The sequence below is a fragment of the Xiphias gladius genome, chromosome 5, assembly GCF_016859285.1.
Source record: "Xiphias gladius isolate SHS-SW01 ecotype Sanya breed wild chromosome 5, ASM1685928v1, whole genome shotgun sequence".
Lineage (NCBI taxonomy): Eukaryota > Metazoa > Chordata > Actinopteri > Istiophoriformes > Xiphiidae > Xiphias > Xiphias gladius.
The window spans coordinates 2,554,638-2,571,413 of record NC_053404.1 but is presented as its reverse complement, the minus strand read 5'-3'; the positions used below and the strand labels follow the sequence as shown (position 1 = coordinate 2,571,413).

General features: G+C 45.0%; 1 protein-coding gene across 5 annotated transcripts in view; it reads right to left on the bottom strand.

Moving 5' to 3' along the window:
• Positions 1-16,776, bottom strand: part of LOC120790065 (partitioning defective 3 homolog) — a 320,005-nt gene that overhangs the window by 164,326 nt on the left and 138,903 nt on the right. For all 5 annotated transcript variants that reach the window (XM_040127340.1, XM_040127335.1, XM_040127337.1 and 2 more), the window contains exons 6-8: positions 7,233-7,339; positions 6,289-6,372; positions 2,392-2,517 (exon numbers count right to left, since the gene is read on the bottom strand). In XM_040127340.1, coding sequence (XP_039983274.1) covers positions 2,392-2,517; positions 6,289-6,372; positions 7,233-7,339 — 317 coding nt within the window. The remainder of the gene's footprint in view (positions 1-2,391; positions 2,518-6,288; positions 6,373-7,232; positions 7,340-16,776) is intronic.

The following is a 16,776-nucleotide window of genomic DNA, read 5'->3' as shown; positions in this document are numbered from 1 at the left end:
ACAGAGGGATAAGGAAGGCTATGATTCACTGTATGTTGAGAGGCGATAGGGAGAGTTGAATTTAGCATGGCTAATCGCAGGGCTACTCACTGTATAGCTACAGAGAACAGAAAATACATTATCTATAATTACCAACATCAAGACGGGAAAGAAATAAGGATGGTGAATGAAATATTATATATTGTGTATTCTTCATTACGCCAGAGAAGAGTATCTGTCTACGGTACAGTAGTCTGTCTGTTTGTGTCTGTGCGGTTAGAGATGAATTGACATGAGTTGACTCAAGAATTAGAACAGAGATGGTGAATGTCATATTCGGGAAGCTCTCCAGACAATGACGTTCCAAAGTGAGCAGGCTCGATTCCTGACGGAAAAACAGCCAAAACACACACTGAGTCTCGTGCAAGTTTTATGGCCAAATAAGCCAAGACAAGAGCTCAACATCACCCACAGACACAAGAATTGTTTAGTCTGGTTTGCCCGCGGCACTTAGCATATAGATAGGCTCGCCACGAGCGAGCCATGCAGCAGCATAAAGGGTTTAGTGGCTGTCTGGAATCCAGCAATCCCAACTCCTGTTTCCAGACCCCCACTGCCATGCCAGTAATACCATGCTGATTCTATCCAATTGACAGCCGCTAAGTTGCTTCCGCCACAACAGACAGCACTCCATTCAAGCGGTGTCACAGAGGCGAGACCTGCAACTGCACCGAGGCACTTTTGCGAGATTTGGTTTCTCCCATCTTGATTCTTATGGTAATTTACAAAAATCACTCACATGCGCACACTGAGGGGTGTTGACTGAGTGAGTCTGTGTTTGTACGCTAGTGTTCCCACAAGCACATATACAGTGCCATCACTCCAGTAATCAGCCTCCACGCGAGCCTGATTGAATAATAAATTACCCCATCAATGCATCATTACATTCAGTTAGATTAAGCGCCTCAAAATATTTACTCATCCAAAACAATCCAAGGAGATTAGACTATCACTTTAAATTGTTGCTCTGTGCGGTGCACAATCAAGAGAGGAGCTTGAAGGGGGCAGATGGAGAGGAAAGTTTAGTTCCTCCACCTCATTTTCATGCAGAATTACAAACATCATATGCATCTTGATGCTGGTGAGGAGTATGTGTTTAGCGGAGGAGGGTAAGCGTGGCACGCTACAAAACATCACTCCCTTGTGAATTTGGTTTGAAAGCCTCTTTCACAGTAGAAAGAGGCTTGGATGGAAATTTGAATGTTTACAAATGACAATAGCATTGTTTTGAAAGGAGAGAAAAGAAGGAATCTTGAAACCTTAGTGGCTTTGTACACAGTCTGATGAACACATTAGCATAATGGGGTAAGGTAACTGTGATAGTCTGGAGTTTTACAAGCTGATGGAGAGCTTTTCTTATCTTTGCCAAAGTCGGTTTATGAAATGTTAGGCATGCCTCGGTTAAAAAAACACAATTTGACAATGACAGAGTTGCTCATGAAAAATGGATAGTTTCTAACTATACGCCTGAATGCTAAGGAGTTCCAAACATGGTTTCTGTCAGTAACCCAGCAAGGTGGCTCTAAGCCCAGCGGTTTTAGATGATTATGTCCAGCCCAGTATGACTGTAGGCCGGACCCTCGTTAGCGGGAATCCAGGCTGTCTCTTCCTGTGGAGGAGTGGACGAAATGCGAGAGAGCCAAGCAGACCATCTCCACACACACTGCCTCTAGAGCCCAGCGAGGAGGAGAAGCAATCTATTACTTAGCCTGGCACACACACACACACACACACACACACGGGGGAGTAGATAAGACTTTATAGTTCAGTGTCACTGCATGTGTGTGCCAGAGCATTTGGGAATATGTGTAGGAGTCCACACCTTGGGCCTATGTGTGTGAGAGCAAACAGTGGCTTTGGGTGTATGCGGGGAAAAGTCCCAGGATTATATCTTCATTCCTCTGTAGGAAATGAAGGGGAGCGATGAATCATTAGAAATTAATCGAGAGAAGAGTGTTTGCGGTTTTGGACCAGAGGGCGAAGTGGTGGTGAAGGACTACAGGTCACTGAGACCTATTACAGAAAGGCCAACAAGTCAGTAATATTTCTGTTTTATTGTGTAGCTGTGTGGGTGTCACGTCTCTCTCTGATGTCCGGGCTCCACTTATCAACAGCAACACTATTTACTGTCACTGCACTGAATGTCCAACACAACACTGTCAGTGTGTGTGTCCTAGCTTTGGAGATAGTGAAGGAAAATTAAAATCAGCATTGTATCCAGTGGACCAGACAAGAAGGAGGAGAAACTGAAATTATTTGAAAAGCCACTGGAAGTAGAGAATTGAGAGCAAAAGGCAAAGACAACGGACAAGATGTTATAGTCGTCGATATAGGACCAACTCCAGAGCTTACTGTTCGAAGCGCAGGTTGCGAATATCTCCCTGATTTATCTTGACTATGCAGTCGTTCTCCTGGAAGAGACGTTCCTGTTCAGCTTTGCCTCCCTGCTCCAGACGTTTCACAAGCAAACCCTGAGTCCTGCAAATAATAACACAACAGGTTACAGATAAAACTTTATTTGGAAACATACCGTAGCAATCACACCACATACAGTCACATATCGATCCACTGAACAGCCGGCAGCAAACTGCAATCCCTGTCCCCTGCATAAAGCAGCAACCGATGAATCAACCAGTGCAACAAAGAGCCGCAAGCACTTCTCCATTTTTGTGTGTATTTCATCGGTGAACAAGTCTGAAAGGCCATGAGAATTAATTATTCAGTTTTGCACTTGTGATACTTTAAAAGTTTCCCGCCACATTTTGGGGAAAGTAAGTACGTTTAGTTTAGCCCCGTTGTAATATACAGTCCTCTGGTGCTCTTCTGTCAACAAAAGTTAACTTTCAAAGCTTTAAGCTCAGATCAAGATCTGCATTTTCCTGCGACTTGGAGAAGCAATGCGTTACTAACTTAATTTCAGGCCTCTGCCTGTTCCTCTGTCCTCCATTCTGTCTGCCTATCTGCGGGGCAGGTCTGAGAGAATGACAGGGCGGGTCGTCTGAGGTAATCCAGTCCAGTAGCTGAGACATCATCTTATGGCTTCAGAGGAAACACTGCAGTTGCCTTCACTAAGATGAGCGCCAGCAGTGCTGTATTAAATACCCAGGCAGTTCCATGGCAGTGCCATCTCAGCAATCCCTTCAAAAAAGGCAACCTTTTTACCTTCAGATATGCCCCCCTCTCCCCCTCCTCTAAATAAATACATCAGTGAGCTCTTTGGGGCTTTAGTTAGGCCCTGAGGATAAACACATGCACGGAAATCTGATGTGCGCTCGCACAGCAGAACTACAAACTCCTTCCGTCTCTAAGGCACCAGATGCCTGAGGAAGCAGGTAGACTGACTGAGTGCAAATGTTTGGTGTCCTTGCATAAACTGACAAAAAGTTTGGAGGCTCACTTTTGGGAAATTAAAAGTATTGATGGAATATATCAGAGCCAAAACCATTAAGAAGCCAAACGAAGATGTACAAGATACAGAAATTTACACTGCAATCAACAGTTGATCTGGGCCAAGGACATAAGCTGCGAGCTTTTCATAATTTTCACTTACTTCTTCTCATGTCACTGGACACATAAACAACGGCACATTTAAATCGTGACCCTGTTTACCACAGGCGTCAAGGGCAGATTTGCAAAGCTCTTTAGCGTTTCAGCTAAACAGGGCCACTCTCGGAACATTGCTCTAATTGGCTGCATAATGTGGACATCCGCGCTCACACCACAGACTCATCTCGGCTCCTCGGTGGGGGTAAATGGTGCGGCATTAAGTTGAAATTAAAGATCACAAAAGACCCTTCCCTCTTTCTCAGTGCCTGAGCCAGCGTTGCCAGGTCAGCTTAAGTGTGCGGAACAGAGAGTAATTGCAGGCGGTGTGGAAGTGGACATGATTGTGCTTTATCTCCATAAGTGTCGGCAGCTTGAAAACAAAGTATTGCGCGTAGAGATTACAGAATGGACACACTCTAATGACTTCTGATCTGGTAGCAGACCAGAGACAGTAGATAAAGGAGTTTTGGTTGATCCCTAATCAGTATTCAAAGCAGCAGTAGAGAGGATTGGGGATAAAGTGGCATCTTTGGGGGATTTGAAGAAGATGATGGTTTCATAAAAGCACCATTACTGTGATAAATGTAATGCACTGGCACCCTCTCAATTCCTTCCTGTCTCACTGATGGGGTTTTTGTAGATACTTATCAGTTACTTGGGGGAAAACAGCAGAGCCAAAGCAAAATTCAAATGGTATTCTCATAGGCCGCAAGTGGGTGAATTCATTAGGCATCAGATACAAGGACAAGGAGTTTGCAGTTGGAAGATTCTCTACATACTCTGGAGAAAGATACTGCGTGAGGCTTGCAGAGTCCTACTTTTTATAGAACACAATAATCAGCATTGTCCGACGGCTTTACTCCATCTTGTGGCGGGGCAGCAGTGCTGAGAAAGGAAGTGAGGGAGGCCACCTGCTCTCATCTACTTCCTTTAATCAAATAATAATCCAATCAGGGTCCATTTATGCACGGCAATTCGGTCTGTAGTTTGGTTACAATTAAACCTGGTCATGGAATGAGAAGTTCATTAAGCAAAGAATGCATCTGCGTGGGGCGTTTGTGTGAGGCAGAGCAGCACTGCTCACTAACCATTTGCAAGCGTGCAATAAAAAGAGAAAGACAGAAAGAGTCTGTGTTGGAATACGCCTCTCAGAGTAACTCCATACCTTTCACAGTTGCACGGGTGTGAGTTCGTTTTCAGGTAAGGATCTGTGCATTTGGGTGTGTGTGTGCGTGTGTGCGCGTGTTTAAAAGAGAGCGACATTGTCTGCTGGAGCGACAGAGTCTCGAAGCTCTCTCCTGCAGATATCTTCCCCTCCTAACTTGTTGTCAGAGCAGTGAAACAGAATGCAGGCAGCCAGAGCTGGAGCGCCGGCAGTTCCCTGTTTGCTGTCTGGTTTTGTTGGCTGTCTGACCCCTGCATCCCCGGTCTAGACACTAATGACAGCCTGCTGAGCCTAATGCCTCTTGTCCTAGCGCACAGGAAAGAGCTGGGCAGGCCATTAGCATCATCCCACTGACCAGACGCTAAGTCTTATCATGTCTGAAGTTAATTGAAGGCTCTGATAGCTATTAGCCCGTCCTTAGCTGATGGAGAAGAAATTTACTGGCCATGTAGCAATACTGCTATATCTGGCTAGATGCAGTCGGATTTTGTGGGAATACAGAGTAGTTCAAGGACAACAGAGTGTCTAATAAATCGTTGGCTTTAAACTTTATTCAAGCAATATTGCTCACTGAAGTCTTATAAACGCTTCACTTCTTTTAGCGCCTGTCATCATTAATCATTATTTTCCTACTCTGACTCAGGATAACTCAAAGTGTCACAGCTTCTGAGAGAGTCGATCCGCACAGGGTCAAAGCTAAATATAGTTTCCTGACACTTGCTTATAAACAGCGATGGGATTAGTGTCCCAAAGAAATGACATGCAGCAGTCTTCAATGACAGCCTTCCTCACTCCCTAAAATGTCAGCCCCATTTTATCTCCTAGCTCTGTCTTTTCACCTCAGTCCCCTGACGCCCTCTTCCAGCAGTCACGTGAGTAGTCACATTCACCTTGGTGGTGCGCCAGTCCCCTGGCGTGCAGCAGGGGTCTGTATTATACACAAGCTTTTAGTTTGATTACATTCTGGCCACTTCCTCTGTCCTTTATTTTTTTTTCTTTTCTGGAATAACCATAAACTAGGAAGCACTACTCCTCTTGTCCCCTATCAACGACGGCTCAAACGCAGTCTGAATCCCCTTGAAGGCAGAGTGGACATCATTTTGACATAGGTATGTAGTATGTTGAATAAAAGAAAAGCATAACAAGACTTTGAAAAACTGTGCAGTCTCCAATCTACTTTCATCTGCTCTCCTTCCTACTGGGGACTTCCAAGCTGTGGGATGTGAGCAATGACGGGTGTTGGCGCGTACTTTCAGCAGTGAGACTCACAAAAATAAAATAAAAAAAGAAGAAGAATAAGAGTCAATGAAAACAGCCTAGAGTAACACGCAAAAAGTGAAGAATAAGAGAGAACAAAAAAACAGAGTTAGAGAGAGAGAGAGAGAAAATGAGAGAAATCTTGAGTAAAAGCCCAAAGAGAGCGACATCCACTGGGCTTCAATACAAAGGCCGAAGGAGGCGCATTGGATGGTGAAACCGACTAGCAATCGTTCTACACTTAGCTGCATTGATTCCCAGACTTCACTTCTTTATTTTACCTGAGATCCTGCGAACTGAAAGGCACTACGTGGATCCCCAGGGGCCCTCCTTCATTGGACACCTTGACCGGCCTGAGCATGCCTCTGCAGGACGATGATGTGGATGGAGGGTGGCCGAGAGGACGAGAAGAAGGAGGAGGCAGGGGGAGAGATGCATGAATAAATAATAACAAAAATGACAGGGTTATAGAGGACGACACAGTCAAACACGACGGCGTGGATGGGATGTACGGGATGGGGGGTGGAGCTGCATTGTGTTGTCTATAAAAAGTCATCCGTTACAAAGTCAGGATGGTGGACCTCAGGGTCAATTAGGGAACCAAACGGAGACTCCAATTAAGCGATTAAGATCAGACTGTTGTGCTCAAAGAGAACAAATGAATTGAAAATGTGTTAAGAAGGGAGGGAGGAGGAGGAGAAGGTTCATTTGTGTAAATGACGAAGTGAAGACAAAGGAACACAACAGTTCGTGTGTGTGTGTGTGTGTGTGTGTGTGTGAAGCTTTTGTGGCAAAAGGCCTGGGTCTTGATGTAAGCTTTGTGATGTCATTGTCATGTGCTTATGATTAGGTATTTAATGGTGGTGTTCTCGCAAACATTCCCACCTCTGGTATTATTCGGAGCAGATTAAATGGTAGGTTCACCAGAATTACAAAAAAACTATTTTCCTCCACTACCTGTAGTGATATACAGCTATACAGATTTAGATTTACACAGATACGGGTTTGGTTTATTTGTTTCCAGGAAAACACAGCCATGCGTCTTTCTGGGAAGAAACATTTTTAAATTAGATTTTTCAATGCTGTGAGCACTGCAAACAATATCTATTACTGTGGTAGAGCAGGGAAATATATCTGAAAATCTGGCTGAATAAGACCAGGACTATCAGCATAGCTATATGTTGTATATGTTGGGGGGGGGTTGTCCTACAGTGAGGCCACTCACTCTAGACTTAACAACGGTGAACGCTCCAATGAGGAGTCAGCCCTCCCTACTGGCTCTGTCCGCTCAATCCTCCTTTCTTGTTTCTTTTGCTCTTCTTCCTCCTCCTCCTAAAATGAAAGAAAAAAAAAAGACAGGATAAATCATTAAAAGACTGTCTCAGCTGAGTAAAAAGCTCACAATCTCTGTCATTATTTCTGTTTGGCTGTGTTTGCCTCCCCTCCCAGCCTATATCTCTCCTCTGGCTTTTAATCCAATTACCTGCAAGAACAACAAAACTCTCTATTCTAAATCAAGAGAGACTTTCAGTACGGGACAGACTGGGGGCCTGATGCCGCAGCCGAAGCGCCCCTCCCCGGCCAAAAACCCCAGCGACTGCAGTGACAACATGGCCCTGATCGATCGCTCCTGCTCAATCTATCAGGTCTGGCCTGGGCGTGGCACCACTACTGCGTCTTTGCAGTGATGCGATGAGGTCTAGAGTGAGTGGAAGTGGCCGTGCTTGCTGTCATCTGTTTCTGCAACTCTCTTCATTTCATTTACTCATCTTCCTTCAGGGCTATTAGGCGGCGGGCCTGGGAGGCGGTGGCTTTTACAGGCAAGCCAGACGTCTGAGGACTTAACTAGGCTCTGGGATGAGACGGCAGCTTCATGCTCTCCTTAATGGGGGATAAAATCTTTATCTGAGTTCTCGTTATGTGGATGGTACAGACTGGACAGGGCACTTACGTGCAGTGATGACATGCTGTATGTAGAGTAGGAGGGAGACATATTTAATAACACGGGGTTCATTTTCAAGTAATCATCATCTGTTGAAATTGCAGAAAGAGCCCGGGAGGTTCACCGACAAGTGACGAGCACACTGGAAATCACAGTTTCTTCATTTTGAAAGGAGAAAGAAATTTCAGTTTTTCTTTCCACTCCTTTTAGTAATTGCTGATGTGTGTGTGTGTGTGTGTGTGTGGGTGCGTGCTTTTCTTCCTGTGTGTACGTATATGCTTGTCAGCACCCAGACAGCGCATCGTCTCCTCGGAAGGGTCCACTGAAAGGCTTTGATAGCCGCTGCTATTTCCCCATCCTCACCCATCGCTTCCTTGTTCTCTCTCTTTTACTCAAATGTCAAGCACATCCATCCATTTCCACATCTTTATGGAAATGGATTCAACCCTTTTCAGAGGCCAGGATATCTTTGCCGACACACAGGCCTGGCGCGGAGAGACTCTGCCCCCTATTTATTTATTAGGGTAGGGGAGTTAGGTGTGATGGGGGCATGAAAATTTCATCGGACGACCTGTCTGTTTCCCCTCCCTAACTGTCCCGTACGAAAATGAGTCAGTCAACCAGTCACCCCCAGCTTTAATTAAGTGTCAGCTGAGGTCCTTTGCGCTTCGCAGGGCCCGTTATTCACAAGGCTTTTTATGAAAACCCCTCGGGCGGGTTGGTTGGTTTTTTTTATACACATATATATATATGTGCTCTGCACTAAGGACTCGGCCACCTGTGGGAATCCATAAATAAAGACGAGAGGGCGAGGGGTGGAGAAGGCAGCCGAATTTGGACAAGCAGAATAAATATAAGACCATATAAGTATGAGCCATACGACAAGACTGGCGGAAAATGAGGTATGAAGGAATATGTTGTACCATTTTCATACTCAGTGACCAAATGAAGGAGGCGATGGTGCTTGACATCTTTGTCTCATTAGACAACAGAGTGATCAAAGAGGCAAGCTGATTCACAGTGCATCATCACCGAAAGTGACGTGTAATTAACTTCAGTAACAGTAGCTCCCAGCAACAATCTCCTCTCTGTTAGTTTGCTCCTGTAGGTGGCAAGCGGTTGTGTTGTGACTGCATCGCTCTTCCTCTTTAAGCATCTTTCCGATTAAGCGTGAGAAAAATTAGTAAGATGTGACGTGATGGCATAAAGAACAAGTAAAGACAAACGAAAACAACTGTATCTGTGATTATTACCATCAGACCACCAAGTCAAATCAAGTCAATTTTATTTACATAGCTCCAAATCATAACAGACGTTATCTAAGGGCACTCTTCACACAGAGCAGGGCCTAGACCGTACTCTTTATTATACTATATACCCAAAATTCCCCCATGAGCAAGCACCGGGGGCGGCTGTGGCTCAGGAGGTAGAGCGGGTCGTCCACTAACCAGAGGGTTGGTGGTTTGATCCCCGGGTCCTCCGGGCAGCACGTCGAAGTGTCCTCGGGCAAGATACTGAACCCAGAGTTACCCCTGACGTATCACTGGTGTGTGAGTGTCGGCGTGTATGTATAGAAAAGCGCTGAAGCAGGAGGAAAGAGAATATGGCGCACAGAGGTTCCACATAAAGATGCATAATAACAATAACAAGAATAATAATAGGTCTAACTATAAAACTAATAAGTCACCAAGGTGAAGGCATCAATCGCTCGCACCAGACCAAAGCACAGTGCAAGCAAGTTGGGTATGAGAGTGGGATCGTGTAATGTTACCATAGACCGGCAAAAGCAGATATCAGAGCAGCACCACAGCAAGGTGACGTTTCTGTTCAGGTGTGAAAAACGGAGGAGGAACTGTAAAAACGACACTAAAGAAAAGAGAAACCTGCTGATAAAAGAGGGAAAAAAAAATGCATTCGAGTGACCAAATCAGAGTGAGTTGGCAACAGAGGACAGCAGAGACAAAAGGAGAGATGGACCAGGAAAGATAAAGAAGGGGGAGAATTGCAAAGTATTGTCATTAAATCAGCCTCATGGTTAACACCTTGCTTTGTTTAAAACAAACAGAAAAATCTGCAGAGTGAGATTTGCACTCAGAAACTTCCTTAAGTGTTTTCTCCTTGACAGAAGTGCAGTGATCTGTGTTACACACCCCCATTGATTTTCCTTCCAAGGACATCTGTGGAACAGTTGAACTACTCTGGGTATTGGAGCAGAATCATTTCACTGTGCTGGCAGGAAATGTAATGTTCTTTATGAAAAATGTGCTAATGTGTTCTCCTCTAAACTGAAACATATTTTCATATTGTCTCGCTAAAACGAATATCTTATTCCACTGGTGTTGTTAGTGCTAGTGTTTCTCAATATTAAGATTCCATTTCCTCTGCCACTGGGGATGTTCATTCTCACATCTGAATGCACAACATGCTTCAACCATGCCAGTCAGTTTCCACCGCAAACAGAAAGACGTGATTGACACTTGACACTGGCTTCACGAAGCAGTGCTTAAGTGGCCAGCGTGGTTCGTTAGAGTCGAAATGGGGATGTCCACCCAGCAATGGCCCAGCCGCTTCATTATTTCATACTCCGTGCTCGCAAAGTCTGTCAGGCAAGCAAATACCATCTCTGAAAAGAAATACGATGAAAATGACTCGCTAAGACTGACGTTTCCTGCATTGAAGTCCTTCAGGATAGCTGCGGACTTCCCAACAGACTGACTGAGCGTTGAGCCAGTATTGCAGGGGTCAATATCTCCTCTTGACCGTGGGTGGAAGAAGTCATCTGCCTTTACATTCGCTGCCAACCCACTTGTTGTCTGTGGCAAAGCCGAGCACTGTGTGACAGCAGGGGAGAAACACAGGCTAAATATACAATACGTCCGTCTCTCTGTGCTCCTTCACTCTCCCTCTCTTCTCTCCTTCTTTATCCCTCCATAACTCTGAATCTCTCCGTGCCCCTTCTCTAAAAACCCTCCATTTTCTTCTTCCCCCGAGTGCTTTTAGCACCCTGTTGATCCCTTGGTAACCAGTGAAGTGGGGAAGCAACAAGGCTTTCAACTCGCCATGGCACTCATTCCTAGCTTGAGCTCTCTCACTTTCTCTCTCTGCCTCTTTCCCTCCCTCCTTCCCTCTCCCCTCCTCCCATGTCACAGGGAGGGCCCGGAGCCCTGATCTGTGTCCAAGAATCCACCAGCCTCTTTGACAATGAAGGGAAGCAAAAGCAAAGGTTAGAGGCTTGGCCATCGGACAGCTGTAGCATTAGATTATTGAGAATCATAAAGGAGAGAGAGCGACGGGTGAGTGGGATGGCTGCAAAGTGCAGAGTCTTGTTACCTTCAAATGGCCCGACAGGTTAGAGTGGTGAGAAGACCAAAGAGAGAGGAGAAAAATAGGAGAGAGGGGATGGCAGAGGATAGCAGCTGTCTGCTCAGGAGGGAAAATGCTGCACACACACACACACACACACACGCCGCACGCACGCACACACACGAATGCACATGCACGCACATAACCCACTGCTTGAGGGTCGGGGCGAAGGGTTTGTGTTGAGGAGCTGTCATCCTCAATCAACCACTGTCCTTAATGACACCTACTGTAAGCGTGCGTGTGTGTGCGCGCGTGCGTAGGTGTGTGTCACGCCATTAGCCATAGGCAAGTACAACATGTAGCTGTCTGGGGAAAAGGGGGGAAGGGGTGGGGGTTCCCTCCTGAGCCCATCTTTGTGTCAAGGGCTTAACAAGGACAGGTTCAAAGGTCACAGCAAATGGTGTGTTACTGGCCACCACCCCTCCTTTAGGGCTGAGGTCCACATCTGTGTGACAGCTTCGTGTAGGGAACAGGCATCCCTGTCAGACGATGTCACATACTCCCCTACAATGAGCCATCTGTGGTGATCAGAACAATGGAGGCCAAAGAACCGGATATAGAAATGTCTTCCAATGAACGACGCGATACGTTCGCTGTGCGTAAACGTAACGGAAACAAGCAATTTAACCTGAACATTTAGCATATGGCTGTTGAAATACTTACAAAGACTGCCCTCCCTCCTGAACTTGCCAGCTAAACATATGAAACATTAATGTACGCCCCTTATGGAAACATTAAACCAGCCAAAGGTAACAAATGAGGGCAACATGTGAAAATAGCCTGCTTTCAGTGAGCGGAGGTTTAACTGAGAAAAAAAAAAACAACAGAGGTGGAGGCTTTTCCTCTCCCTCACAATGGGTTAAGGAGTAATGAATGCCCCCTCATTACCTGCAGGTCGACTAAACACTGTACAGCAGGCAAAACCAAACAGGACTTCACAGCACCGCTGCATTGCACAATGGCACTGACAAAGACAAGCTGCAGGTAATAACTCCTAATAGTCCCATTAAAGTTCCTTTGACCTCACAAAGCAATTAGCAATACTTTTTCATCTGAACCGGAGGCAGAATCTCGCTGTTTTTCGCTCAGCCATTAAAAGAAGCTTTATGGCATGGGACACAATGTGAGCAACAGATGATCTCGACTTGTGTACGTCAAATTAGAGCAGCAGTCTTCACCAGCTGCTGATGGATGGCATAGTCAGTGTGTAGAAGGATCTGGTCATAGATGTGTCAGAATTGACCATACATGGATTATTCTTCGTGTTACAATAGGTCTTTTGTCTCTTCTATCCACCCCTTTAGAGGAAACTGCCATTAGGACCAAATTAGGCCCCAAAATGGCCTTAGATTAGATTGGACATGACTGTTGCACCCAATGACCCAGCCCCACCCTCTCCACTATACTTAACCCCTCATTCCCCATCAGCCCATTTGGACTCCAATTCCATTAAAACAACCAATATGTCACAATCACTAAGATTATGAGACTCTTATTTACATTTATGTGGGGGATATGGAAACATTATAAAAGGCTGGACGAAGAGTTAAACAGGTTGTGGTTGACGAAAAGGGTCATAATGACCTCCTTCATCCTACCCACAAGTTCCCTAAATGGCACTTAAGGGTTGTCAGCAGAAAAAAAAAAAACAGTTTCAGCATACTGCCTTATCTCCTTTATATCGTTATTATCTTAAGAACCATGATGATGTAAGTTATTGGTCATTTCAATACGCAGCAACGAGGATTTATCGTGCTGATGTGAAGGGAGTTGAACACAGAATACACAGCATAGTACCTACTGTAACAGGCCTTCCTTCGGTGAATGTTTAGTTTGTTTGGCAAACTATTAGTTCCCTGTTGGAGGGAAAACAGTAGATCTGGAAAAGAATCAAAGCGGCGTGACCCCGGTGACGACCAGCCCTTGCTTTGAATGCGTGTGAGAGAGAGAGAAAGAGAGAAATACAGAGAGAGGATACGATACTACGGTGCTGTGTTTGTTTGCCAAGGAGAGGAGACGAAACAGCGCCTGTCCTCTGATGAGGACATGTGTTGTCTTTCATATTTCACACATCACCCATGGGCTCCAGCCTTTCAAAGGAGAGCACTTGCATTCCAAATTAGACGTGCTATTCCTTTGGATAGTGAGGAGAAGGAGTTCAATATGTGGTGGTGTGAGAGGTGAGGGCAGTGGAGAGTGGTGCTGGGTATCAAGAACCTCTTTCCAATTGAAACTATTTTCAAATTTCAAACAAACAAGGGTTTGTTAAAAAAAAAAAATTATATATATGCGTTTCGATTCTACTCAACCATTCCTGACAGCAAAGTCTGGACTTTGAATACTGTAACCTGTTTCCTTTTATATTGGTGGTACATGTGCCAGTGCAGCATGTACTGTTTAAAAGACAGCAGTGGTAAACATTTAATCACCATAAGGAAAATCATTTCACGCAGCTGAGGGAGCTTGTTTGAAAGGGCTGACAAATCTTCTACAGCATGGTTTATGAATGCAGCTTTTCTGGTAGCATTTTCATACTCAGCTAGCGCTCTAAAGTGTAAAACAGGACACATTCATCTTGTGGATGGCAAGGCAGGAAAAATTTAGATTTTTCCTTTTTACCTTACATAAAAAATAAATGAAAGAAAAACAAGTTATTCATTTAAAAAAAACACATTTATGAGCGATTACTGTTTTTATGACAAACAATAAAATTAGGCTTTATGTTTGTATTTATTAATATATCTCCATTCTCAATGACAACTTTTTCTTGCCAGTGATATGTATCTTTTATTGTATTCCCAAATGGCAGAGTTTTCTATTACTCCTTCATTCCAACACCTCCTTTTAATCAACAAAAATCTCCAGCCTTTGCTGTGTTTTGGGGAGATACGGCTTCCGGCTCATAAAAGTTTGGGCTCTGATGTGGGTTTACTTGAAGCAGATTACAGGGACAGACAGGTTCCTGATGCTGTTAAGCAAATTAGATCAGAGATGCGAGACTGCATTTGTCCACATCAGGACAGAGAGCGGCAAGATGCGGAGGGGTGGGGGTGGGAGACGGACGGTGCTGGCTGCGAGCTGACATTTGGAAAAACAAAGACCTGGCTCTCTCTTTACTCCTCTCATTCTGCCTCTTTGTCTCTCGACTACAACCTTTGTTTCCTCTCCTGTCTCTGTCTCTGTCAGTGGGAGACTTGCTGTGTGTGGAATACATCATCTGCTAGCGCCTGTTTCATATCAGGCCTGGACTGATCTATCAATGACACAGCTGCCTATGCCTTTGCCCACTGCATCGTTAAATTGCACTTTAATTAAATTAGGCCTGCTAATTATGAGGGCTTAAATCAATCACCAGGTCAATAACAAAGGCCCAAGGCGGACGGAGAGGCTCAAGACGTTTTCCAAACCTCATCAATAACAGCCACAACCGGAGCAGACTGCTCCTGTAGCAGAGAGCCGGAGGTTCAAACGGGTAGGAATTACCGTGGATTGAGTTATCGTCACCGGCCCCTTGTCCAGAGCACTTCTTACTCTTACGAGCTCTGTGAATAATGTTGTTTGAATACCGTAGAAGTGTTTCAAAGAGTCTGAATGTGCATGGCATTTTGCATTAGAATAGCACTTCAAAGGGGGAGTTTAAAGCAGATTTGGAGTTTCCAGACACCTGGCTTAGGTGAAGGGACGTGATTCTGAACAGATAATCCTGGAGGTTGAGTGCGCAGCCTTGCTGAGCGACGGTCCCAGCTGAATCCTTGGTCTTTACCCATGCATTAAAAGGAGCTCTGTGGCGCTTTTCACAGATTAATCATCATTTTGAGCTTATTAAGTGGGAGGACAGTCTGCTTTCCACTGCTCAGAACGTTTAATCCATCTTTCAAACTGTGAAGGTCAGTGAGCCAATGTCACCGCAGTTGAAATAATAGTGACTTTCTGAATTTCAATGAGAGCACCCACGGTTCAGATCTGTATTGTAATTAAATGCATTTTCTTTATTTCATTGTTTTCAGTGCCCCCCCACCACCACCCCTGCAGTTTATTTGCAGCATGGTTGCTGCGAATAAACTGCACACCCTGCACTGCCAAAGTGCCATGTGAACTATTTAATACAACATTTACTGTGATGCAAATGTATAAGCAAGTGATAATAGCAGCACTGGGAATGAAAATGTGCAGAGCAGATACTCGTACAAGAATCTCATTCATCTTCTATTGGATGTTGAACACACTGTGACCTTAAACCCTAAATACACTGAACATGAAGAAGGAAGAAATGATGAAAAGGGAATGAGGGTTATATGATGTTAAACTATGAATAATTTAGTGGAAAGTCAAGCTTTGGAACACATTGCAGCAAGTTATTACAGGGGGTGAGCAGTCTATTCCACAGATCAGAGGTTGTTTGCTGCTTTGTTTGAGCAGGTGGGGGAGGTGGAGTGTGAGAGGTTCATTGGTAGCGTCGTGGGAGCAGTGTGGGCTGAGGTGGGGGGGGGCGCTTTCCACTTTGTTTTAATTGGAAGCTGAAATTCTTGGATAAGGGGGAGACAGAAAGCCATTTGGCTGAGTCCATGCTCTCAGCCGGGGCTAAATGAAGAGAGCCGTGTGGAGATGAGGAGCCTGTGGAGGGCCAGTAATGAGGAGAGGTCCCAAAAGACTCCAGCACAGCCACAGCAATCTAGTGGACCCAGGAAGCTGGGGCAGGGTGCGGGAGGGTGGAAGGGGTCTGTGCTTTAGTGGAGAAGGAGGGAGAAAAGAGGAATAAAAGGGAGGTAAGAGGAGGGAGGGATAGAATCGTCTCATCCAGGCCATTTTCAGATAAAAAAAACACTTTTGGTTTGTATGTATCGTGGATCTGAGTGCAATGAGTGCAAGATGAATCCAGATATCGATTGATCAAAGGAGTGTGTTGGTTAGAGTTGATGATAATTTACTTGCTAAATACAACAAGTGATTGCAATCACCGATGAGATATGAGCATGGGGAAATCATCAGTGTCACAACAAGCAAGACAGATTGGAGCATGGATAGCCAATTTGCAACAAATAAATATTGTACGTGCATTGACACCCACCTACACTACACACACCGAACACACACAGGGCAAACATGGACATACTTGCATATCAACGTATCTGTTCTTATTTGAGCCAATCACATAACAACATCAGCAGGAGTCTCGCCCTCCAACCCAAGAGACACACATAAACCCAGACATGCAAACCGACTCATGTTCCTCCACTCGGCCGTTTTTCTAAATGGAAAAGGCTGTCAGCATGGTTCTGATTGAAATCACGAATGCACGCGGGAAGATCAGAGTATGTTGTGATGGAGCTCAGCAGGGGTGCTCTTCTACGCAACAGCTCCCATGGGCTGTATCCCTGATGCATAAAGAGCAGCACATCCTGTCGGCAGACTGTTGTGCAGGGAGAAACACTGCCCATTACAGTGGTGCTGCTTGCTAGAATGA